The following is a 24,243-nucleotide window of genomic DNA, read 5'->3' as shown; positions in this document are numbered from 1 at the left end:
TCACACTGTCCAATAGCTGGTCATCTCTCCTCTACTAGGTGGAAGACAGGAAGTGGTGTCACACACAGGCAGGAAGTGGTGTCACATGTAGTCAGAAACTTTCTAGTTGAGCAGAAGTAGAAAAACGAAAACATCGGAACCCCCCTAATGTCTGTCCTCTTCCTCCATAGTCATGTCTGTCCTCTTCCTCCATAGTCACTGTGATGCCAGCAGATCCTACATATACATATAGAGGAATATAAAAATGTGATGCCGATATGATTTTCCCTTTAGCTGTAAAGAAAAGGGAAAAAAGGGGGCGCACTAGCCTGGTGCAATACCTAGGATGACAGCTTTATTAAATCCAAAGTTAAAATATACTCACATACACTGTGGTAACAAAGGCATATCGGATACAAAGCACCAATACACAGGATCAGCTCCCAATCTTGTGAGGACCCTCTTGTGATTGACGCGTTTCGAGGAGCAGTCTCCTCTTCCTCAGAGGCTCTGATGGCATTCTTTCCATGGAAACCAATCAAAGGTCAGGATCAGCATTTCCACAAGGGACACACTTAGACCTCACCACAGTCACACACTATTATCATCATTATTATACATTTATATAGCTCTGACATATACCACGGTAATGTACAGAGAACACTGAGCCAGTCCCATCAGTCTCTGTACCAGAGGAGCTTGACCATGTTGTGGAAGTGAAGAATCACTGCAGTAGTCAGCTCTACTCAAGGCATTCTCTGACTGGGCGACTGTCCATCCAGAGCCTCTGGTTAATAGACTGGATACATCCTAAATATAGAACCATTTATCCAACCGTCCATCTAGAGCCTCTGGTTTATAGACCGGATACATCCTAAATATAGAACCATTTATCCAACCGTCCATCTAGAGCCTCTGGTTTATAGAACGGATACATCCTAAATACGGAACCATTTATCCAACCGTCCATCCAGAGCCTCTGGTTTATAGACTGGATACATCCTAAATATGGAACCATTTATCCAACCGTCCATCCAGAGCCTCTGGTTTATAGACCGGATACGTCCTAAATATAGAGTCATTTATCCAACCGTCCATCCGGAGCCTCTGGTTTATAGACCAGATACATTCTAAATATGGAACCATTTATCCAACCAACCATCCGGAGCCTCTGGTTTATAGACCGGATATGTCATAAATATAGAGCCATTTATCCAACCGTCCCTCCGGAGCCTCTGGTTTATAGACCGGATACGTCCTAAATATAGAACCATTTATCCAACCGTCCATCCAGAGCCTCTGGTTTATAGACCGGATACGTCCTAAACATAGAACCATTTATCCAACCGTCCATCCAGTGCCTCTGGTTTATAGACCGGATAAGTCCTAAACATAGAACCATTTATCCAACCGTCCATCCAGAGCCTCTGGTTTATAGACCGGATACCTCCTAAACATAGAACCATTTATCCAACCGTCCATCCAGAGCCTCTGGTTTATAGACCGGATACCTCCTAAACATAGAACCATTTATCCAACCGTCCATCCAGAGCCTCTGGTTTATAGACCGGATACGTCCTAAACATAGAACCATTTATCCAACCGTCCATCCAGTGCCTCTGGTTTATAGACCGGATACGTCCTAAACATAGAACCATTTATCCAACCGTCCATCCAGTGCCTCTGGTTTATAGACCAGATACGTCCTAAACATAGAACCATTTATCCAACCGTCCATCCAGTGCCTCTGGTTTATAGACCGGATACCTCCTAAACATAGAACCATTTATCCAACCGTCCATCCAGAGCCTCTGGTTTATAGACCGGATACGTCCTAAACATAGAACCATTTATCCAATCGTCCATCCAGTGCCTCTGGTTTATAGACCGGATACGTCCTAAACATAGAACCATTTATCCAACCGTCCATCCAGTGCCTCTGGTTTATAGACCGGATACGTTCTAAACATAGAACCATTTATCCAACCATCCATCCAGTGCCTCTGGTTTATAGACCGGATATCCCCTAAACATAGAACCATTTATCCAACTGTCCATCCAGAGCCTGTTATCTTATAATAATCACATGCTGATAATAGACGGGACTCCCCCTTGTCAAGGTGGAGATCTATTCCTATCATATGGAGTGGAAAAAGGAGACAGGAAGAGCCTGATTGTATGGACACAGGAAGTGATCCCACCAATGGGGAGGAAGTGGTGTCAGGTGCAGACAGGAAGTGATGTATGGGTCTGAACAGGAAGTTCTGGGTGAGAGGTGAGTTGGGAGAGAAGACATTTTAAGTGGCAGCAGAGGAGGTAATTATTTACAGTATTTATAAAGCGCCAATAGTTCGCTCAGCGCTGTACATTACAGAGGGGGACAGAACATGTGACAGAACAATACCAATACAATGCAAAACATGAGGGGATTGAGGGCCCTGCTCTTTCGAGCTTACAATCTAGAAAATAAGATATTAGTTTAAATTTACACCCAATAACCCCTGCGATGTCTGTCCTCTTCCTCCATAGTCACTGTGACATCCATCCTCTTCCTCCATAGTCACTGTGATGTCCATCCTCTTCCTCCATAGTCACTATGATGTCCGTCCTCTTCCTCCATAGTCACATTCATCCTCTTCCTCCATAGTCACCGTGATGTCCATCTTCTTCCTCCGTAGTCACTGTGACGTCCGTCCTCTTCCTCCATAGTCACATTCATCCTCTTCCTCCATAGTCACCGTGATGTCTGTCATCTTCCTCCATAGTCATGTCCGTCCTTATCCTCCATAGTTACTGTGATGTCCGTCTTCTTCCTCTATAGTCACTGTGTTGTCCGACTTCTTCCTCCATAGTCACTGATGTCTGTCCTCTTCCTCCATCGTCATGTCCATCCTCTTCCTCCATAGTCACCACGATGTCTGTCCTCTTCCTCCATACTCACTGTGACATCCATCCTCTTCCTCCATAGTCACCGCGATGTCTGTCCTCTTCCTCCATAGTCACTGTGACATCCATCCTCCTCCTCAATAGTCACTGTGATGTCCGTCCTCTTCCTCCATAGTCACTGTGATGTTTGTCCACTTCCTCCATAGTCACTGTGATGTCCGTCCTCTTCCTCCATAGTCACGGTGATGTCCGTCCTCTTCCTCCATAGTCACTGTCACGTATTTTATCTCCAACAGATACTGATACACACATATATAGTGCATATTATATACAGAAATATTACCTGTATAGAGCCGTATATTCCAGTATGTGGATGTAGGATGTCTCCATAAATAGAATTTCTCAGTATTTTATCCATAACATAAATATAATATAAAATAAAGAATGATTGAAGCTCACACCCCCCTGCAGGTTTAGACTTGGTACATATTTACAGTTTTGGGTAATGTCATTGTAACGGAGGGTAAGCGGGACAGAATACACAAGGCAGGCGGCAAACACTTAAAGCTTTATTAAAACAGTCACTCAATGGGGAGTAGTGCAGGGAGAGAGAGTCCAGAATACTTGTAATCCAGCCCCGGTGGGCAACGTTAAAGGCTGTACAGCAATTTGTAATCCAAGAGGCAGTTCATAAGCAGTCAGATAGCACAAGGGGAGCATACACTCACGCAAAGCTGATGCGATAGTCTCAGGCAGAGCTGACAGCGTTCCAGGCAGGGCTGATGTAGCTTCTGGGATCCCCCTTCCTCCAATGGGGCTCAGGCAGAGCCGGGGGGGCCACTAGAGTCCAGCTGGACCCCTCAGTGGTTGCCAAGCAGAATGGCACAACAAGAGAGATCAGCACTGACCTCTTAAACCCCCTGAGCAGGAAGAGAGGCGGAGGGGGGTCATTAGCAGGTGACAATGAAGGGAATGGAACTACAGTAATTTAATTTGTGGCTGTACACAGAAAGGACTGGTTGGGCAGGATAGTTAGTGGGGGGAAATACATTAATACCAAAGTAAGGCACTAATTAGGGATGTATATACTAATTGAATTTGGGACCTTTTGTGGAGGGGCGAGTTAATTACAGCTAGGGGTCTTTGGCACACAGGAGTGAATACTAATTGGAGGAAGCTCTTACTATGGCCAGGAGGGATTAGGAACAAGGAATTAATACCTGGGACTGGCAGAGACCCATATCGTGACAGTCATTTTTATAGTTTGTTAGTGTTTCAGGCCCTCGTGGTTTCCATGTTGGATATATTTGGTATTTATTAACACAACGCAGACACTGTTGTAAACCTTTTTCACTTTTGGGCGGAGGGTTTCAAATGAATCTTTACTTGTCTATGCATTATGATGACCAGTCTACAGAGATCAGAGTCTTGGATGGATCATGTGATCACATCAGTGGGGATGGAGGAGGACCCGAGTCACATGACTGAGAGGATATTATTATAGAATTCTAGTCCAGCTTATTTAGTCTAAAAAAAATGACCATTTAACCGTTACAGTGTCATCACTTCATTCCCTGAAACCCAAGAGAAACAACTGCAAGAAGATCCTAGAAGTCACCAATAAGATCATTGATCTGCTAACAGGAGAGGTGAGTGGTGACTGGAATTCTGGGACATTCTCTAGAAAAAGTCAAGGAGGATCTCTACAAGGACGTCATGATAGACAATCAGCCGCCCCTCACATCACTGGGTAAGAGGAGACTTTATTGTAAAGGAGAGAGCAGTACGGAGGGTCCACCTAGATCCCCCATCATCTGATAAACACATAGAAACAATGGATTCAGTCAGTGTGTGTGTTTCCTACAGATGGAACCAGTCATGGGAACCCACCAGAGAGATGTCCCCATCCTCTGTATTCCTGGGATTCCACACAGGAAGGTCACACCATCCCTCACCATCATCAGGTAGATGTATCCAGTAATGGGAACCCAACAGAGAGATGTCCCCGTCCTCTGTATTCCCGGGATTCCACACAGGAAGAACACACCATTCCTCACCATCATCAGGTAGATGGATCCAGTAATGGGAACCCACCAGACAGATGTCCCCGTCCTCTGTATTCCTGGGATTCCACACAGGAAGGTCACACCATCCCTCACCATCATCAGGTAGATGGATCCAGTAAAGGGAACCCACCAGAGAGATGTCCCCATCCTCTGTATTCCTGGGATTCCATTCAGGAAGGCCACACCGTCCCTCACCATCATCAGGTAGGTGGAACTGAGCAACTAGAACCTTGCTAAGAATTCTAATCTATAAGAAGACATTCTTCTGTGCAATCTCCCGTTACTTTTTACCAATGTATTCTACCATTTTTGGTGTTTTAGGCCACAGAACTGAAAGACCTCAAAATTGAGATTAAAGAGGAAGAAGATGAAATGTTGGTGAGTGGAGCTCAGCAGTCTATGGAGAAGGGTGACCCCTTGTATTCCTGGGATTCCACACAGGAAGGTCACACCATCCCTCACCATCATCAGGTAGGTGGGACTCAAAAGTATTCTAAGCTATGAGAATATATTTATTCTATGTAATCTCTTGCTCAATTTTATAAATGTTTTTGATCATCTTTGGGGTTTAGAGTGAGAGACGTCCCCGTCCTCCGTATTCCTGTGATTCCACAAAGGAAGATTACACTATACCTCACTGTCAACAGGTAGGTGGAACTGGGCATCTGCTGCTGGAGGGAGAGACAGACCTGGCTGGATCAAGGGGGTGCTTTGGTGTTCCTGAGTGGCTGCTGAACTCCTTCCCAGCCCACACCCAAAGCTGGGACAAGGGGAAAGCCTGGAGCAGGGAGAGGAGAAGTGGCAGAGAGGATAGAGTCAGGAGGAGGTGAGCTGTGTTGTGTTCTTTTGTCTCTCCCTCCTGCCGTCCATGCAGTTTATGAGACAGGACCAGTGACAGATCATATGGGAAAACACACACATACACACACACACGCCCCCCACCCACCCAAATTTCCTGCTGCCTGGAGATGAGCAGCCCTTGGAGGAGGTAGGGAGTGGTAATCATACTGTGTGTGTGTGCAGTCCTATACGATCTATCAGTGATTCTGTCTCCTGTGCTGCATGGACAACAGGAGAGAGAGCCCAGAGAACACAACACAGCTCACCTCCTCCCAGCTCTTTCATCTCCATTTTTTCTATGAAGTGTAATGTGGATTTGGGAGGGGGGGGGGGTGTACAGCCATCCCGATCAGTGTGCTTACAGTGAAGAACACCCCCCTAGTAAAACACTCCCAGCACACAGTTAACCCTTTGATCACATCTCACATTAACCCCTTCCTGCCCAGAGCCATTAGTACAGTGTCAGTGTTTTTTTTTTTTTGTAGCACTGATCACTGTATTGGTGTCACTGGGGATGTCAGTGACATCAAGTTAGTTCCCCCCCAGTGTCAGAATTTCCGCCGCAGTCCCGCTATAAGTTGCTGATCGCCGCCATTACTAGTAGAAAAAAAATACATTCCCATTATCTATCCTGCCATTTGTAGGCGGTATAACTTTCACGTAAACCAATTAATTTCCACGTATTGGGATTTTTTTTTTGCGAAGACACGAAGCAGGATACATTTTGGCTGAAATTTGTGACGAAATTTGATTTTTTAAATTTTTTTATTGGACGTGATTAATAGCAAAAAAGTAAAAAATTTTGTTTTTTTTTCTCTAAATTGTCGGGTTTTAAGGCTTACAGTGCAAAAAATAAAAAACGCAGAGACAATCAAATACCACCAAAATAAAGCTCCATTCGTGGGAAAAAAAGGATGTAAATTTCATTTGGGTGCAGCGTCACATGACCGCGCAATTGTCAGTTAAAGTTACGGAGCACCGTATTGCAAAAAATGGCCTTGTCAGGAGGGAGGGGATGAATCCTCTGGGGGGGGGTTAAATCTTCAAACAAACCATCTCGAAAACTCCACCGGACTTCTCTTTGCAACCTGCCACCATCATTTAATGGTCTAAAGAGTCAACCACAAAATACAGAGAGGTAACTGACAGACCTGACATAAAAAAACAGCTTGAAACCTTCCAAAACAACACCTATGAGGTAAGCCCAGGAGATGTCAACCTGGCAGCAAAGGACATCCACAAAATATTACACACCATTGCAGGAAAGGCCTAGCTGAGAAAAGTCAACTACAAGAAGCCATCCAACAAACAATCCAATAAATGGTTTGATTGCAAAAGAATGCAAAGCATTGAGGAACACCTTACGGACGGTCTCAAATAACAAACCCAGAGACCCCCAACAACACCAGACCTAAGGAGAGCTCATGACACCCTACAGAAAAAATAAAAACAAACCCTTAAAAAGAAAAAAACAAAACTTCATCACCAACAACCTGTAATAGTTGTTCCTTCAGGAAAACTCCTTCTGGGACATATGGAAGAATATTGGCTCAGCAACCAGGAAAAATGACCTACGCATCCAAAATGGCGGCACCTGGCTCAACCACTTTTAAGAACCTCTACAAAAGATATCCCAGAAGAGGCGCTAACTGTGGAACAAAAAGGCATCATCAAATCATCAAAAGCCTGAATGATATGGAGGAAAAAAATCAAGGACTCTCAAAGAAATGGAGAAAATTTTCGGAATGGATGGAATCCTGCCAGAGAGGATTAAACACGGCTCCCCAGATAGACATGCTGCCATATGTAAAGTTTTCAACCTGGTCCTGAGTGCTGGTCACTACCTTCAAGTATGGAACCAAGGCCTAATAACACCCCATCCATAAAAGTGGAGACCAGTATGATCCAGCCAACTACAGAGGAATATGTGTCAGCAGCACACCAAGGAAACTATTCAACACTATCCTCAACAAAAGGATCCTCAACTTCCAGATGGAACACAACGTCCTCAGTAGAAGCCACGTGGGGTTCATGCCAAACCACCACACTACAGACCACATCTACACCCTGCACAGTCTCATCAAGAACCATGTCCATCATACAAAATATGGAAAGATATTTGCCTGTTTTGTGGACTTTAAGAAGACCTTTGGCTCAGTGTGGCACCCAGGGCTGTTCCTGAAAATATTAGAGAGTGGAATAGGAGGGAAAACCTCAAGAGATTATATATACCAAGAACGGCTGCATCGTAAAGGTGAACAAGAAAAGAACAGAGCACTTCCAGCAGGCCCGAGGAGACGGACAGGGCTGAAGCCACGTCCAACCCTCTTCAACATCTACATCAATGAACTGCTCTAGAATCCTCCCCAGCACCTGGACTGACTCTACGTGACACCGAAGTGAAGTTCCTGCTGTATGCGGATGACCTCCTACAGAGAAAGGCCTACAAGACAGTCTGGAAGTGCTGGAGACCTACAGCACCACATGGGCACTACCTATCAATTCAAAGAAAACAAAAATCATGGTGTTCCAAAGGAAGAACACAAAACAAGCTAAGAGCCCTACATCAAACAAATGCACTCTTAATGAATCCCACAGCTACACATACCTTGGCCTTGAAATGAACCAATCAGAAAGTTTCAAGCCAGCCATAGAGGCCCTGAAAGACAAGGCAACAATCTGACCTGACAAATTCTCAAATTAAAAATGTAATGAATGATTCCCAAGAAAAATATGTTGAGAAACTGTTTACCAATCACTGCAGAGAGACTGCAAAATGGCCCTGTACCTGGAGGTGCTACAAGACCCCAAAGACAGGCAGACCCTGAGCCGGTACAGACTTAGTGCCCATGGCCTGGAAATCGAATCAGGGCGGGACAGACAGACCTATAAGCCCAGGAGTGTGCCAGCAATGTGACCAGGGGGTCCTGGAGGATGAGGACCATTTCCTGCTACAATGTGACCAGGGGGTCCTGGAGGATGAGGACCATTTCCTGCTACAATGTGACCAGGGGTCCTGGAGGACGAGGACAACTTCCTACTACAGTGTGACCAGGGGATCCTGGAGGATGAAGACCATTTCCTGCTACAATGTGACCAGGTGGTCCTGGAGGATGAAGACCATTTCCTGCTACAATGTGTCCAGGGGGTCCTGGAGAATGAAGAATCATTTCCTGCTACAATGTGACCAGGGGGTCCTGGAGGATGAAGAACCATTTCCTGCTATGTGACCAGGGGATCCTGGAGGATGAAGAACCATTTCCTGCTACAATGTGACCAGGTGGTCCTGGAGGATGAAGACCATTTCCTGCTACAATGTGACCAGGGGGTCCTGGAGGATGAAGAATCATTTCCTGCTACAATGTGACCAGGGGGTCCTGGATGATGAGGACCATTTCCTGATACAATATGACCAGGGGGTCCTGGAGGATGAGAGAGAGAGAATATAAATATATATATATATCTTATATACATACACACACTTATTGAACTCTTGCTCTCTCATTGGGGGGCGCACACAAAATCTAAATACACCACTCTTGCCCCTCCCCCAGCCTATGACTGGACAGTGAAAGGAGAAGCAGCAGACTGATGAGCTCATCTCTCTATCACTCTGCTCTCTCCTCCTTTCAGCATGTCCCTTGTTAGAACTTCAGCACAGCCGATTGGCTCCTTGTTCTGCTTCTCCCTCTCCCAATCTGAGCTTCTATGTACAGATACTGCAAGAGCCTGATACCGGGTCACATTCAGGTACTTACACTGCTTACATTTATTAATAAAATACTATTTCACTGTTGTAGGCAATGCAGAGCTGCTGTCATTTGTGTCTTTTATATCTGCTTGGAGTTCAGCATTATTAGATGTCTATTATTTTGGGGTTTAGGGTGAAGAACGAATTAATATAAAAGCTGAGGTTAAAGAGGAAGAAGAGGAGACGTATGTGGGGGGGGATCAGCCGTCCGCGGAAGAGGTTGGGATGATGATGAAGAGTGAACGGGAAGAAATGTCTCCACTTATCAACACTTGTAAGTACAGGCACTGTGGAAGAAACGGGTCGCAGTCTCATTTTACTTCTGAGTATATAGATTGTAGTTTTAGGAAAAATGTTAGATAATTCTCACATCTTCACATCATCCTGGAGGAAGGTGCTAAAAGGGTTAAATATGTGTTTGCCTAATAAAGGGTTAATGTGTGGTGTTGCAATGGTTAACACTTAGTGCTGTGATGAGCCTTCCCCTGCATGTGTTACTTTCTGCTTCTGAAGAGATATATGTAGGAGGAGACCGGACCTTGTGGTGTGTCCCTGTATGGGGAGTTCATCTGTGAGGGCACTGCAAAGATGTGAACCAAACTGTACAATGGAGTTTCCCTTTAGCGGGACCCAAGGATGGGTTCCAAGGCTTTTGATGCTGCTTACTGGGACACAACTAATCTATAAAAAATTGAAACAAGTGACACCCGCATTACCCTACAAAATAGTTTAGTGAAAATATGATGGGAGCGAGTGTGTCCCCCAGGCCATCTTGCTGAGGACTCAAGGCTGGCTTTGTCACTCCATATGTAAGGTCCATCTCCTCAAAATAACGTCATGTTCCCAACAAATGAGGAGGAGATACTGGACACCATATGAAAGGTCCATCTCCATTCCTCAATATAACGTCATGTTCCCAACAAATGAGGAGGAGATACTGGACACCATATGAAAGGTCCATCTCCATTCCTCAATATAACGTCATGTTCCCAACCAATGAGGAGGAGATACTGGACACCATATGAAAGGTCCATCTCCATTCCTCAATATAACGTCATGTTCCCAACCAATGAGGAGGAGATACTGGACACCATATGAAAGGTCCATCTCCATTCTTCTAGAGATCAGCATTTCCACTGATGGGGAGAAGGAGCTAAAACTACAGATATTTGTCAACTACTGACATTTTTACTTTTTTTTTTTTTTCTATTTCTCTCCATCAGATGGCGCTGATGTCAGGAATTCCTCGGAGAGATGTCTTCTATTATCTGCTGATTGGAAGTCAGAAGATAATGCCATCACACAGGATTCTCCAGGAGTGAATCCAAATACACCCAATATCCATCACAGACCTTCCTGTCCGGAGACATCAATGGATCCCTCTGATCAGGGGGAATCTTCTGACCAATCACATACTAGGAGTGCAAATGTCCATTTAGGATCTCACACTGCAGAGAGATCAACAGATCCATCTAATCCCAAGGAATCTTCCGCACCCCATGAAGGAGCTCACCGAGGGGACAATCTATTCTCATGCTCAGAGTGCACAGAAGGTTTTTTCTATATAAGAGACCTTGTTAAACATCAAAAAATTCACACGGATGAGCGTCCCTATTCATGCTCAGAGTGCGGGAAAACGTTCACTAAAAAACGACAACTTAATCAGCACCATAGAGTTCACACAGGTGAGCGTCCCTATTCGTGTTCAGAGTGCGGGAAATCTTTCACTCAGAAAGGAAACCTTCTGCAACACCAGAAATATCACACGGGTGAGCGTCCCTATTCATGTTCAGAGTGCGGGAAAGCTTTCCATAAGAAAGATGGTCTTGTTAGACACCAGAGAATTCACACGGGTGAGCGTCCCTATTCATGTTTAGAGTGCGGGAAATCTTTCAGTGACAAAGGAGAACTTTCTAAACATCAGAACATTCACAGGGATGTGCGTCCTCATTCATGTTCACAGTGCGGGAAAGCTTTCCATAAGAAGGATGGTCTGCTTAAGCATCAGAGAATTCACACGGGTGAACGTCCTTATTCATGTTCAGAGTGCGGGAAATCTTTCACTCATAAATCAAGCCTTGTGAAACACCAAAAAATTCACATGAGTGAGCATCCTTATTCATGTTCAGAGTGCGGGAAATGTTTCACTGACAACGGAGACCTTGTTAAACATCAGAGAATTCACACGGGTGAGCGTCCCTATTCATGTTTAAAGTGCGGGAAATCTTTCACAGAGAAAGGAGCCCTTGTTAAACATCAGAGAATTCACAGCGGTGAGCATCCTTATGTATGTTCAGAGTGCGGGAAATCTTTCACTCATAAAGGTAGCCTTGTTATACATCTCAGATTTCACACGGGTGAATATCCTTTTACATGTTCAGAGTGCGGGAAATCATTCAATTATAAAGGAGACTTTGTTAAACATCAAAAAAATCACACAGGTGAGCGTCCTTATTCATGTTCTGAGTGCGGGAAATCCTTTGTTGACAAAGGTGACCTTGGTAAACATCAGAAAATTCATAGGGGTGAGCTTCCTTTTTCATGTTCAGAGTGTGGGAAATCTTTCCTAAAGAAAAATACTCTTCTTACTCATCAGAGAGTTCACACAGGTGAGCGTCCTTATTCGTGTTCAGAGTGTGGGAAATCTTTCACTCAGAAAGGAAACCTCGTGCAGCACCAAAGATTTCACACGGGTGAGCGTCCTTTTTCATGTTCTGAGTGCGGGAAATCATTCGTTGACAAAGGTGACCTTGGTAAACATCAGAGAATTCACACAGGTGAGCGTCCTTATTCATGTTCAGAGTGCGGGAAATCTTTCCTTGAGAAACATACTCTTTTAACTCATCAGAGAATTCACACGGGTGAGCGTCCTTTTTTGTGTTCAGAGTGCGGGAAATCTTTCAGTCATAAGGGAGACCTTGTTAAACATCAGAGAATTCACACGGGTGAGTGTCCTTATTCATGTTCAGAGTGCGGGAAATCTTTCAATCATAAAGGAGTCCTTGTTAAACATCAGAGAATTCACACGGGTGAGCGTCCGTTTTCATGTGCAGAGTGCGGGAAATGTTTCACTTGTAAAGGAGTCCTTGTTGATCATCAGAGGATTCACACTGGTGAGCGTCCTTTTTCGTGTTCAGAGTGCGGGAAATCTTTTACTCATAAAGGAGTCCTTGTTAAACATCAGAGAATTCACCTGGGCTAGCATCTCTGTTTATGTTCAGAGTGCGGGAAATCTTTCTATAAGAAAGATAATTTTGTTAAACTCCAGAAAATCTGATGTAGTGTGGATGGTGGAGGAGAGCTGTCAGAGAATGTAGTGTGGATGGTGGAGGAGAGCTGCCAGAGAATGTAGTGTGGATGATGGGGGGAGAAGAGCTGTCGGAGAATGTAGTGTGGATGGTGGTGGGAGGAGAGCTGTCAGAGAATGTAGTGTGGATGGAGGAGGAGATCTGTCAGAGAATGTAGTGTGGATGGTGGAGGAGAGCTGTCAGAGAATGTAGTGTGGATGGTGGGAAGGAGGAGAGATGTCAGAGAATGTAGTGTGGATGGAGGAGGGAGGAGAGCTGTCACAGAATGTAGTGTGGATGGTGGAGGAGAGCTGTCAGAGAATGTAGTGTGGATGGTGGGGGGAGAAGAGCTGTCGGAGAATGTAGTGTGTGGATGGTGGTGGGAGGAGAGCTGTCAGAGAATGTAGTGTGGATGGAGGAGGAGATCTGTCAGAGAATGTAGTGTAGATGGTGGAGGAGAGCTGTCAGAGAATGTAGTGTGGATGGTGGGAAGGAGGAGAGATGTCAGAGAATGTAGTGTGGATGGAGGAGGGAGGAGAGCTGTCAGAGAATGTAGTGTGGATGGTGGAGGAGATCTGTCAGAATGTAGTGTGGATGGTGGAGGAGAGCTGTCAGAGAATGTAGTGTGGATGGTGGAGGAGTAGAGCTGTCAGAGAATGTAGTGTGGATGGTGGAGGAGAGCTGTCAGAGAATGTAGTGTGGATGGTGGGAGGAGAGCTGTCAGAGAATGTAGTGTGGATGGTGGGAAGGAGGAGAGCTGTCAGAGAATGTAATGTGGATGGTGGGGGGAGGAGAGCTGTCAGAGAATGTAGTGTGGATGGTGGGAGGAGAGCTGTCAGAGAATGTAGTGTGGATGGTGGGAAGGAGGAGAGCTGTCAGAGAATGTAGGGTGGATGGTGGGATGAGAGCTGTCAGAGAATGTAGTGTGGATGGAGGAGGAGATCTGTCAGAGAATGTAGTGTGGATGGTGGGGAGAGGTGAGCTGTCAGAGATTGTAGTGTTGATGGATTTAATATATCGGAGATTAGTTTAGATTTCTCTACTTCCCATCATTCCTCGGGGTTATTGTACTGTGAATGGGATGACAAACCAAATCGATCACACAATACACACACATATACAATTCGTTGGATTCAGAAGAGCGAAGTTTCTCCTAGTGATTATCAAATGATACAGTGATTGGTGCAGAATTTGGACCCAACCTGCGATTCGGAAGGCCGTGAATACGTCGTCCCGTAGAGCGAGTGTCCTTCTGATCTTGTGTTTTGAGCCCCCCCATCCCCCCACCTCCTCTCTGAACTTTCCTTTTCTTTTTATTCCCCAAATCCCCTTACACCCCGGTCACACTGGATGTGAATTACATGCTGTGCGACTTCACTGTACATCACATGATTCCAAAGTTAGATTTGATGTGACTCGGGGGGGGGGGGGGGGGGGGTGTTATCTAGGGACCAGCCTGGAGGGTGTTGTTTGCAATATTTACTGGTGCCTGATTGGTGTGTAATATCACCAATGGACTCTTTGCTCTGTCAGTGGTTTCACCTTTCCACAAGATGTTTCTCTAAGACTCGGAATCCCCAGATTAGGTTTGTTGGGAATAAAATTAGATTTTCTTTTGTGTATGGGATAAAATATTTTCATCACTGACTTAATCTAAATATGTTCTCTTAGTAAAAGGAATAAAATGTAATTCAAAATGTGTATTATTTCCACGTGTCTATTATTTCCATGTGACACTAATGATGGGGCACTTTTCCTCCCACTGACACCAAGGATGGGGTACTATTCCTCCCACTGACACCAATGATGGGGCACTATTCCTCCCACTGACACCAATGATGGGGCACCATTCCTCCAACTGACACCAATGATGGGACAGTATTCCTCCCACTGGCACCAATGATGGGGCACTATTCCTCCCACTGACACCAATGATGGGACAGCATTCCTCCCACTGACACCAATGATAGGATACTAGTCCACCCACTGACACCAATGATGAGACAAAATTGATCTTTTATGTACATCCATCACCTATGTACACCCATCACCTATGTACGCCATCACCTATGTACGCCATCACCTATGTACACCCATCACCTATGTACGCCATCACCTATGTACACCCATCACCTATGTACACCCATCACCTATGTACCCCCATCACCTATGTACGCCATCACCTATGTACGCCATCACCTATGTACACCCATCACCTATGTACAGTCATCACCTATGTACGTCATCACCTATGTACGTCATCACCTATGTACGCCATCACCTATGTACAGCCATCACCTATGTACAGCCATCACCTATGTACAGCCATCATCTATGTACAGCCATCATCTATGTACAGCCATCACCTGTGTACGCAGCCATTTTAAAATAATTGAGCATCAAGGGACAAAAAAAACTGGGGTGATAAGAGACAGACAGCCACACCCCAGAAAGAGACTCCTGGTAGTCAGGGAGGCTTGAAACCCCTCCACGCCTTTAACCAAGCCCCCCGACCCCACGTGTCTCTCTCAAGCACCCAAATCTTCCCCACCTCATGCAAAACATCACATACCGCCACCTGAACAGGAAGGATTTTATGCCGAGTGGTGACCTGACACATAGGGGTTTATTTACTAAAGCTGGAGAGTCCAAAATCAGACTCCCTTCTGCATAGAAACCAATCGGCTTCTAACCTCAGCTTGTTCAATGAAGCTTTGGCAATGAAACCTGGAAGCTGATTGGTTTCTATGCAGCAGTGAGTCTGATTTTGCACTCTCCAGCTTTAGTAAATAAACCCCATAGACCCTGATTTACTATTGTGCCTGGGCGCATTTCCGTGGGCGAACGTCTAATTTTTATGAGCGACCGTCTACTTTTACCCCGCTAAGAGATTTACTATTGAGCAGCATCAACAAGTAGACGCCCAATCGAATTTACTAATGAGACACACGCCCGGAATCAGACTCACAAAGCAGACTTGGTAAGAGGTATGTCTAACACCATGAAAATTCACTGCAGAGACATGTTCACTTTGAAATTTGCTTTTCCAAATATCAGGACTTCACTTTAAACAATATCTGCCATTTCAAAAAATAATTTAAATGTGTTAAAAAGTTTTTTTTTAAGCAAATCGACACAGTGAATAACTAGACGCTCGTGCAGCTTATTTGGCTGATACAAATGCGCATGTGCAGAACACATTTTAGACGTCCTCTGTGGGCGTTTGCTTTTTAGCCACTGCCCAATAGTAAATCTCACTGTGGATTCCTCTGACAGCCGGCACTCGGTCGCGTCTATTGTGTTTAATAAACAGCACTCGGCATATCTTTATGTATTCTAATTTGATTTCCTTAGTTCTAGTGATTCTATTTTTGTTTCTTATCCTTTAGAATTATTTCTGTAATGATTTTACTTATTTCGAAGGTCTAGATCAGCGGTTCTCAACCTGGGGGTCGAACGACGCTTTCACAGGGGTCGCCTAAGACCATCGGAAAACACATATTTCCGATGGTGTTAGGATGACATGCCGCCCCTGTCATCTGGACACACCCTCGGGATCAATCCTCGCCGGTGATTGGCCGCCGGAACTGTAGCTCAGGAGAGGCACACAGGCGGCCAATCACCGGCGAGGAGGTGGAGCTTGGAGAGGAGGAGCCGAGCGGCACCGCGAAGATCGAGCGGGTGAAGAGGAGGAGAGCGGCCGGAGAAGGAAGACAGCTGACAGGTAAGTGTCTGTACCATGGGAGAGGGAGGGAGCGAGCGAGCCCAGGCTGGAGCAGGGGTCAGCAAGGTAAGTATCATTGGTGTCAGTGGGAGGAATAGTGCCCCATCATTGGATTCACTAATACCAATGATGGGGCACTATTCCTCCCACTGACACCAACGATGAGGCACGATTCCTCCCCCCACTGACACCAACGATGGGGCAGTATTCCTCCCCCCACTGACACCAACGATGGGGCACTATTCCTCCCCCCACTGACACCAACGATGGGGCATGATTCCTCCCCCCACTGACACCAACGATGGGGCACGATTCCTCCCCCCACTGACACCAACGATGGGGCACTATTCCCCCCCCCCTGACACCAACGATGGGGCACTATTCCTCCCCCCTCTGACACCAACGATGGGGCACTATTCCTCCCCCCACTGACACCAACGATGGGGCACTATTCCTCCCCCCACTGACACCAACGATGGGGCACTATTCCTCCCCCCCACTGACACCAACGATGGGGCACTATTCCTCCTCCCACTGACACCAACGATGGGGCACTATTCCTCCCCCCCACTGACACCAACGATGGGGCACTATTCCTCCCCCCACTGACACCAACGATGGGGCACTATTCCTCCCCCCACTGACACCAACGATGGGGCACTATTCCTCCCCCCCTGACACCAACGATGGGGCACTATTCCTCCCCCCACTGACACCAACGATGGGGCACTATTCCTGCCCCCACTGACACCAACGATGGGGCACTATTCCTCCCCCCCACTGACACCAACGATGGGGCACTATTCCTCCCCCCACTGACACCAACGATGGGGCACTATTCCTCCCCCCCACTGACACCAACGATGGGGCACTATTCCTCCCCCCACTGACACCAACGATGGGGCACTATTCCTCCCCCCACTGACACCAACGATGGGGCACTATTCCTCCCCCCACTGACACCAACGATGGGGCACTATTCCTCCCCCACTGACACCAACGATGGGGCACTATTCCTCCCACTGACACCAACGATGGGGCACTATTCCTCCCACTGACACCAACGATGGGGCACTATTCCTCCCACTGACATTAATGAGGGGGCACTATTCCTCCCACTGACACCAATGATGGGGCACTATTCCTCCCACTGACACCAATGATGGGGCACTATTCCCCCCACTTACACCTATGATGGGGCACTATTCCTCCCACTGACACCAATGATGGGGCACTATTCCTCCCACTGACACCAATGACGGGGCACTATTCCTCCCACTGACACCAATGACGGGGCACTATTCCTCCCACTGACACCAATGACGGGGCACTATTCCTCCCACTGACACCAATGACGGGGCACTATTCCTCCCACTGACACCAATGATGGGGCACTATTCCTCCCACTGACACCAATGACGGGGCACTATTCCCCCCACTGACACCTATGATGGGGCACTATTCCCCCCACTGACACCTATGATGGGGCACTATTCCTCCCACTGACACCAATGATGGGGCACTATTCCTCCCACTGACACCAATGATGGGGCACTATTCCTCCCACTGACACCAATGATGGGGCACTATTCCCCCCACTGACACCTATGGCGGGCACTATTCCTCCCACTGACACCAATGACGTGGCACTATTCCTCCCACTGACACCAATGACGGGGCACTATTCCTCCCACTGACACCAATGACGGGGCACTATTCCTCCCACTGACACCAACGACGGGGCACTATTCCTCCCACTGACACCAATGACGGGGCACTATTCCTCCCACTGACACCAATGACGGGGCACTATTCCTCCCACTGACACCAATGACGGGGCACTATTCCTCCCACTGCAAAATTACAGTTATGAAGTAGCAACGAAAATAATTTTATGGTTGGGGGTCACAACAACATGAGGAACTGTATTAAGGGGTCGCGGCATTAGAAAGGTTGAGAACCACTGGTCTAGATAATATTTATTTTGACAGCTAAATGTAAAAATAAAGGTCCGCAATAAAAAAAAACAAAAAAAAAAAACAGCGTGGGTCCCCCCTCTCATCCATACCAAGCCCTTTAGGTCTGGTATGGATATTAAGGGGGAACTCACCACATAAGGCTAGTAAGCCTCGTCGAGTGCGGAATAATAAAGGACTTGTCAAAGACCCCGTACTGTGTTTTTTTTTAACACAACACTTTGTTTTCTTGTGAATGAGTAGTGGGGCCATGTACCGCAGACTCATTCACGTAGGGGGGGGGCGGGATCTGGGGGCCCCCTTGTTAAAGGGGGCTTCCAGATTCTTATAAGCCCCCCACCCGCAGACCCCCACAACCACCGGCCAGGGTTGTGGGGAAGAGGCCCTTGTCCCCATCAACATGAGGACAAGGTGCTTTGGAGGGGGAGCCCCCCCTTCCCCAAAGCACCCCCCCATGTTAAGGGCATGTGGCCTGGTACAGTTCAAGAGTGGGGGGGGGCGCTCGCTCGTCCCCCCCCCTTTCCTGACCTGCCGGGCTGCATGCTCGGATAAGGGTCTGGTATGGATATTGGGGGGTCTTAACGCTGTTTTTTTTTTTTAATTTTCGGTGTGGAGTTACCCCTTAACATCCATTCCAGACCCGAAGGACTTGTTATGGATGGGAGGGGGGACCCACGCTGTTTTTTAAATTATTTATTTAATTCACGGAAATTATTTAAAATTCAGCTGTCAGTGGGAAACCCCGATGACAGCTGAAACATTCCTTCTGTCCCTGCAGAGAGCTCCGCTATTATATTTGACATTAAAAAGTATAGAGACTGCAACATTGTATCTATTTGTATCCATTTCGGATACAGATGTTTTTATTCGGATACATATAGATACAATGTTGCAACCTTTATACTTTTTAATGTCAAATATAATAGCGCAGCTCTCTGCAGGGACAGAAGTAATTACTTCGCTATTATATTTGCCGGCCGTAGAAAATTGGCATATTTTTTTTATCATTGGTGGTAACGTCGGCCCATTGAACAACCGATTTTTCGGGTTTTTTTATTTTTTTTTAAACGGCCAGTTTTCGCCCCATCTATGGCCTGCATTTTTCTTTTTCTTCTTTTTTTCTTCTTCTTTTTCATTTTCTTCTTCTTTTTCTTCTTTTTCTTGCAGGTCATGGCTCATGCGCAGATTTTTTTATCTGTTAAAAGATCAGCCAATTTGCCGATCATTGCCGCCAAAATTCGCCGATCTGCAAAATCGGCCGATTTTTATCCAAATTTACCGATTAAAAAAAGTAGCAAAATCCCCAAAAATGGCTGACCAATTAACCCACTAACGGCCCGAAAATCAGCCGATTTTTTTTTCAGCCGATTTTACACCCATCTAAAGCAGGCCATAAATGGGTCTAAAATCGGACGATTTTTCTGCCGAAAAAAAAATCGAACGATTTTCGGGCTGTTACTGGGTTAATTGGTCGGCCGTTTTTCGGGATTTTGGCACATTTTTTTTATCAGTAAAGTTGGAAAAAGTTTTTTCCCACTAATGGAAGAGGCCCTTGTCCCCATTAACATGGGGATAAGGTGCTTTGGGGGGGAGCCCCCCCTGCCCCAAAGCACCCTCCCATGTTGAGGGCATGTGGCCTGGTATGGTTCAGGAGGGGGGGCGCTCGCTCATCCTCCCCCTTTCCTGACCTTCCGGGCTGCATGCTCGGATAAGGGTCTTGTATGGATTTTGGGGGGAACCCCAAGCTGTTTTTTATTTAATTTTGGCATGGAGTTACCCCTTAATATCCATACCAGACCCGAAGGGCTTGGTGTGGATGGGAGGGGGGACCCCATGCCGTTTTTTTTTTACATTTTGGTGTGGAGTTTCCTCTTAAGATACATACCAGACCCGAAGGGCTTGGTGTGGATGGGAGGGGGGACCCCATGCCGTTTTTTATTTATTATGGTGCTGGTTTTTAAATGTAATTTTCCCTTTTTTTTTCTTCACTATAGCTCAGAAATTCAGCTGTCACTTCCCCCAGCTAAAACAGAAAGTTTTCTTGGAATTTATATCCCTAAAGGAAACAATGTTTACTTTGAGTTTATTAAAAGATACAAAGTTTTCTGTAACTTCGGGGAAAGTGACTTCTAAGCTTGTGAACTATAGTGAAGAAAAAAAAAGGCTGGCATTTGCATTTGAAAATCAGCGCCGACATGCACTTTGTATTGCGAAAAAAATTATTAACAATTGTGTAAACCGAGGCATTATTTTCAATGGATTTTCATTCGTAAATCGAAAATTACGTTAACCGAGGCGTTGGTAAACTGAGGTACGCCTGTGTTAGTATTGCAATCCTTTGTATTGGGGTACATAGAACCAACATACATCTGAATTGGCAACATAGCACAACATTTGTGTCACATTTGAGATATCTGGCTAGTTACACTGACCTTGCCCAGGGACCTAGGATTGATTCACACCACAAAAATACAGGCAGGATTAGTGTTCAACAGCTCCGTGGATTAGTGGTTAGCACTACTGTCTCACAACGCTAGGGTTGTTGGTTTGAATCCCAACCACAGCAATGAATTTGTATGATCTCCATGTGACTACCCTAACATACATGTGCTGGTGGCAGCATCTTTGCTTTCTGTTTAAATGATCCCTAGAATGTGAATTAGAATGAGGTCTTGTCTGTTCAAACACCTTTAAAGTAGCACCTTATGTGAATGTCAAATGATGGGATGAGATAAGGGCCTGGACTAATGATTGATTGGATAATGCTGGTTTGCACTCCACCTCCTTTTGAGAAAGTTTGTCAAACCATGAGAAGAGTGAGCGAGAGAAAGAAAAGGATTAAAAAAAAAAAAATAAATAAATAATGGCATGGAGTCCCCCCCCCCCCCCCCCCAATCCTTAACAGACCCTTATCTGAGCATGCAGATACCGCATGCCTTCAAAGATTTATTTCCTTTGTTGAATTGCCTGCTTGGTTCACACTAGATGTGATTTATAATTGTGCTTTTTATTGGCAATTTCACCGTGTTTTCTGTAGATTTACCAATGAGTTATTGTGTTTTCAATTGTGTTTTGCATTGTGATTTCTATTGTAGTCTATATGTGAAATCGCTACAAAATGCTGAAAAAGTTAGACGAGAACTACTTTTGAAATTGTGCTGCAGCAAATCGCTTACGTTAGGACAGTCACATCCACATTCATTAGATCGGATATCAGGTACAATTTCAATTCCCAAATCGCACCTGAAATTGTGCACTCTAGATGCGACTTGGCATGCCATTTGCATGGCATGCGACTTGCAAATCATATGCCAAGTCGCACCCTATTGTCTGCTATTAGAGCAGTCACATGGGTGCGTTTCCGACACTGATTTCTAAAGTAGTACATGTACTACTTTTGTGACGATTTGCATAGATATCTGTGTCAGATGTCTTGCAAATCGTAAGGAAATCAGCATCTTCACTGTATGTCGCAAAATTAAATCGGCTTTGATGTGACCGCGGTGTAAGGCCTTTTTATGTTTGATTTCCTGAGTGTTTTTCCGATTTATGGAAAATGCCGCATACTAGCAAAAGTGAATTGATATTTTCAGTATTGCATGTGAGATGTGGTCATGTGACTGCCTTAACTCATGCGATAATCTGGAGTGAATTGTGCCCATAGGGCCAAGAAATATTGCCAATAGGGTTCCCTTTCACATCCCTGTTCAATGTTCTGTTGTATGCTGCACAGGTACAGTTCACTGTGGCTTCCTTTCTGACTCTGATTTGTGGGGCCTGTATACCAAGGGTTAACACAAGTGGGAAGAGGATTCATCAGGTGCAAACACTTTCTCTGACCAAATGAATGACAGTGGTGGGTGTTGCCTACCTTATATATAGAGATGCAGTTGTGGCTGATTTTTTGCCTTGTACAGGCACATTATTTCTGCAAGTCCTTGTCTGTGGCGGAAGAGATATTATGGTGAATTGCCCCAGGCCACACTCACGCTGTGTTTTGATGTGGGCTGTAAATGTTTTGCATGTTCTTCCTTCTAAGGTGTGTTTGTGTGTTATTGTACAATGATTGTGTGTTTATTATCTTTGCATTGTAATCCTAACACATCTCCACTGCTCTGCTCTTCCAAGTTTGCTTTATTTAGAATGAAATGCAGTTTTCAGACAAACATGGTGAGAAATGTATGTGTGGGGGATTTGGGGAGGTGGGAGGTGTTTTTATTTTGGCACGTATATATTTTTATATTGATATTTCGATCTGCATCTTGTTTTGTGAATAAGCCCAAGTGATTCATATTAACCTTTTGTTTCCTGCTGTAACCTGTGAAAGCACAGTTCATTATAAGTATAATCTTTTAGATTGTAAGCTCTTATGAGCAGGATCAATCCTGTTTTTTTTTTTTTTTTCACACCAAGATATTGAATGTAGCTTTTTGTTGCTGTCCAAATAAATGTGGAATGTATATTTGATCAATAAACATTTGTACTATGTATTTTTTGGGGGGATTATTTCACGGTCTAGTTGAATGTAGCACAGTGGCTAAATGGTTAGCACTTCCACCTAGCAGTACTAGGGTCATTGGTTCAAATCCCAGCCATGGCACTTCCTGCCTGGAGTTTGCATGTTCTCCCTGTGCCTGTTTCCTCCGGGCACTCTGGTTTCTTCCCACACTCTAAAAACATGCTGGTAGGTTAATTGGATCCTGTCAAAATTGGCTCTAGTATATGTATGAATGTAAGTTAGGGCTCTTAGTACGCCCCTTGAGGGTTAGGGACTGATGTGAATTTACCACATCTATATGTAAAGCGCTGCGTAAATTGGCAGCGCTATGTAAGTATCTGAAATGTACTAGCACCCCTAACACTTATTTTTGCTAGCTATATAATATGCCCAAATCTTCCTTGTTAGAGCGCACATGTGCAAGTATGTCCAAAATAACAAACCAAAAGCCCCCTATTGCACCACAAGACCATGTTCTGTACCAATGAATAGGTCATGTTCAATGTGCAGCTAGCTATTCTTTTTCTAAAATCCTCTTAACAGTAATAAATTGGGCCCCCAATTTATGTTGACTTTGGGCCTTTACTGGCAAATATATATTTGCCAATGTCATATACACAGTATAGATGCAAGCATACATTCACCAATGCCAAATCTACAATAGAACTGCAAACATATATTTGCGAATGTCATATACACAATGGAGCCGCATGTAAAATTGCTATGGTACACAAATAAACGCCAAGACAGCTGTTGGAGGAGGTGCTAGAGCAGCTGTCATACCGGAAATACGTCATGATGTTGGCGGAAGGATGTTTGCACACACCCGGAAGTGGAAATGGGGAGTGTGAGTGGATGGGAGTGTAGTTAGGAAAGTTTAGTGGTAATTTGCAAGTCTATTTTTTAGTTTTGTGAATTGTTCTTTTGTGGAATTCCAGACCACATCTGGACATGGCGAGATCGCTGTTCTCCACCGAGGAGCTGATCCTCATTTGGTGGGGAAACAATACTAATAATTGTTGCATTTTCAGTTGAAAACATGTCCAATTCCTAGATCCATTGAGGTACATAGCAGAGGTTCAAGGTTCTTCCTAACTATACAGGTGGCACAGACACAAGCATACACCCAGGGCCACTGTTAGATATCATGGGGCCCCGTACTGCATACCTGACAGCCCCCCACCACCAGAGAAAATATCCAAATTATATTTATGGTAAAAATACACTAAAAACATT

General features: G+C 45.3%; 2 protein-coding genes across 2 annotated transcripts; both read left to right on the top strand.

The window, feature by feature from the left end:
• The first annotated feature begins 4,450 nt into the window (after positions 1–4,450).
• On the top strand, positions 4,451–9,921 carry LOC149453312 (uncharacterized). Its single transcript, XM_089688538.1, has 5 exons — positions 4,451–4,615; positions 4,732–5,135; positions 5,253–5,402; positions 5,504–5,578; positions 9,655–9,921. The coding sequence occupies exons 1-5, from the start codon at positions 4,582–4,584 to the stop codon at positions 9,883–9,885; spliced, it is 894 nt and encodes a 297-aa protein (XP_089544664.1). The 5' UTR covers positions 4,451–4,581; the 3' UTR covers positions 9,886–9,921.
• An 827-nt stretch (positions 9,922–10,748) lies between these two features.
• LOC149453311 (uncharacterized) lies at positions 10,749–14,510 on the top strand. Its single transcript, XM_089688497.1, has one exon. It carries the CDS (start codon positions 10,895–10,897, stop codon positions 12,722–12,724), a length of 1,830 nt encoding a protein of 609 aa, XP_089544623.1. The 5' UTR covers positions 10,749–10,894; the 3' UTR covers positions 12,725–14,510.
• Positions 14,511–24,243: the final 9,733 nt, after the last annotated feature.

Source organism: Staurois parvus, unplaced genomic scaffold (assembly GCF_062004578.1).
Source record: "Staurois parvus isolate SC_StPar_1 unplaced genomic scaffold, SC_StPar_1.0 ptg000449l, whole genome shotgun sequence".
In the NCBI taxonomy this organism is placed as follows: Eukaryota; Metazoa; Chordata; class Amphibia; order Anura; family Ranidae; genus Staurois; species Staurois parvus.
The sequence above is the reverse complement of the archived record's forward strand: the minus strand, read 5'-3'. Positions and strand labels throughout refer to the sequence as shown.

What these genes read in the sequence shown, in the direction of transcription:
- LOC149453311 (XM_089688497.1), top strand. Translation starts at nt 10,895, where the DNA reads ATGGATCCCTCTGATCAGGGGGAATCTTCTGACCAATCACATACTAGG.
- LOC149453312 (XM_089688538.1), top strand. Translation starts at nt 4,582, where the DNA reads ATGATAGACAATCAGCCGCCCCTCACATCACTGG. An exon ending in CCGTCCCTCACCATCATCAG is followed by an intron (nt 5,136 to 5,252) that starts GTAGGTGGAACT and finishes TTGGTGTTTTAG; the next exon opens with GCCACAGAACTGAAAGACCT. An exon ending in CTATACCTCACTGTCAACAG is followed by an intron (nt 5,579 to 9,654) that starts GTAGGTGGAACT and finishes TTTGGGGTTTAG; the next exon opens with GGTGAAGAACGAATTAATAT.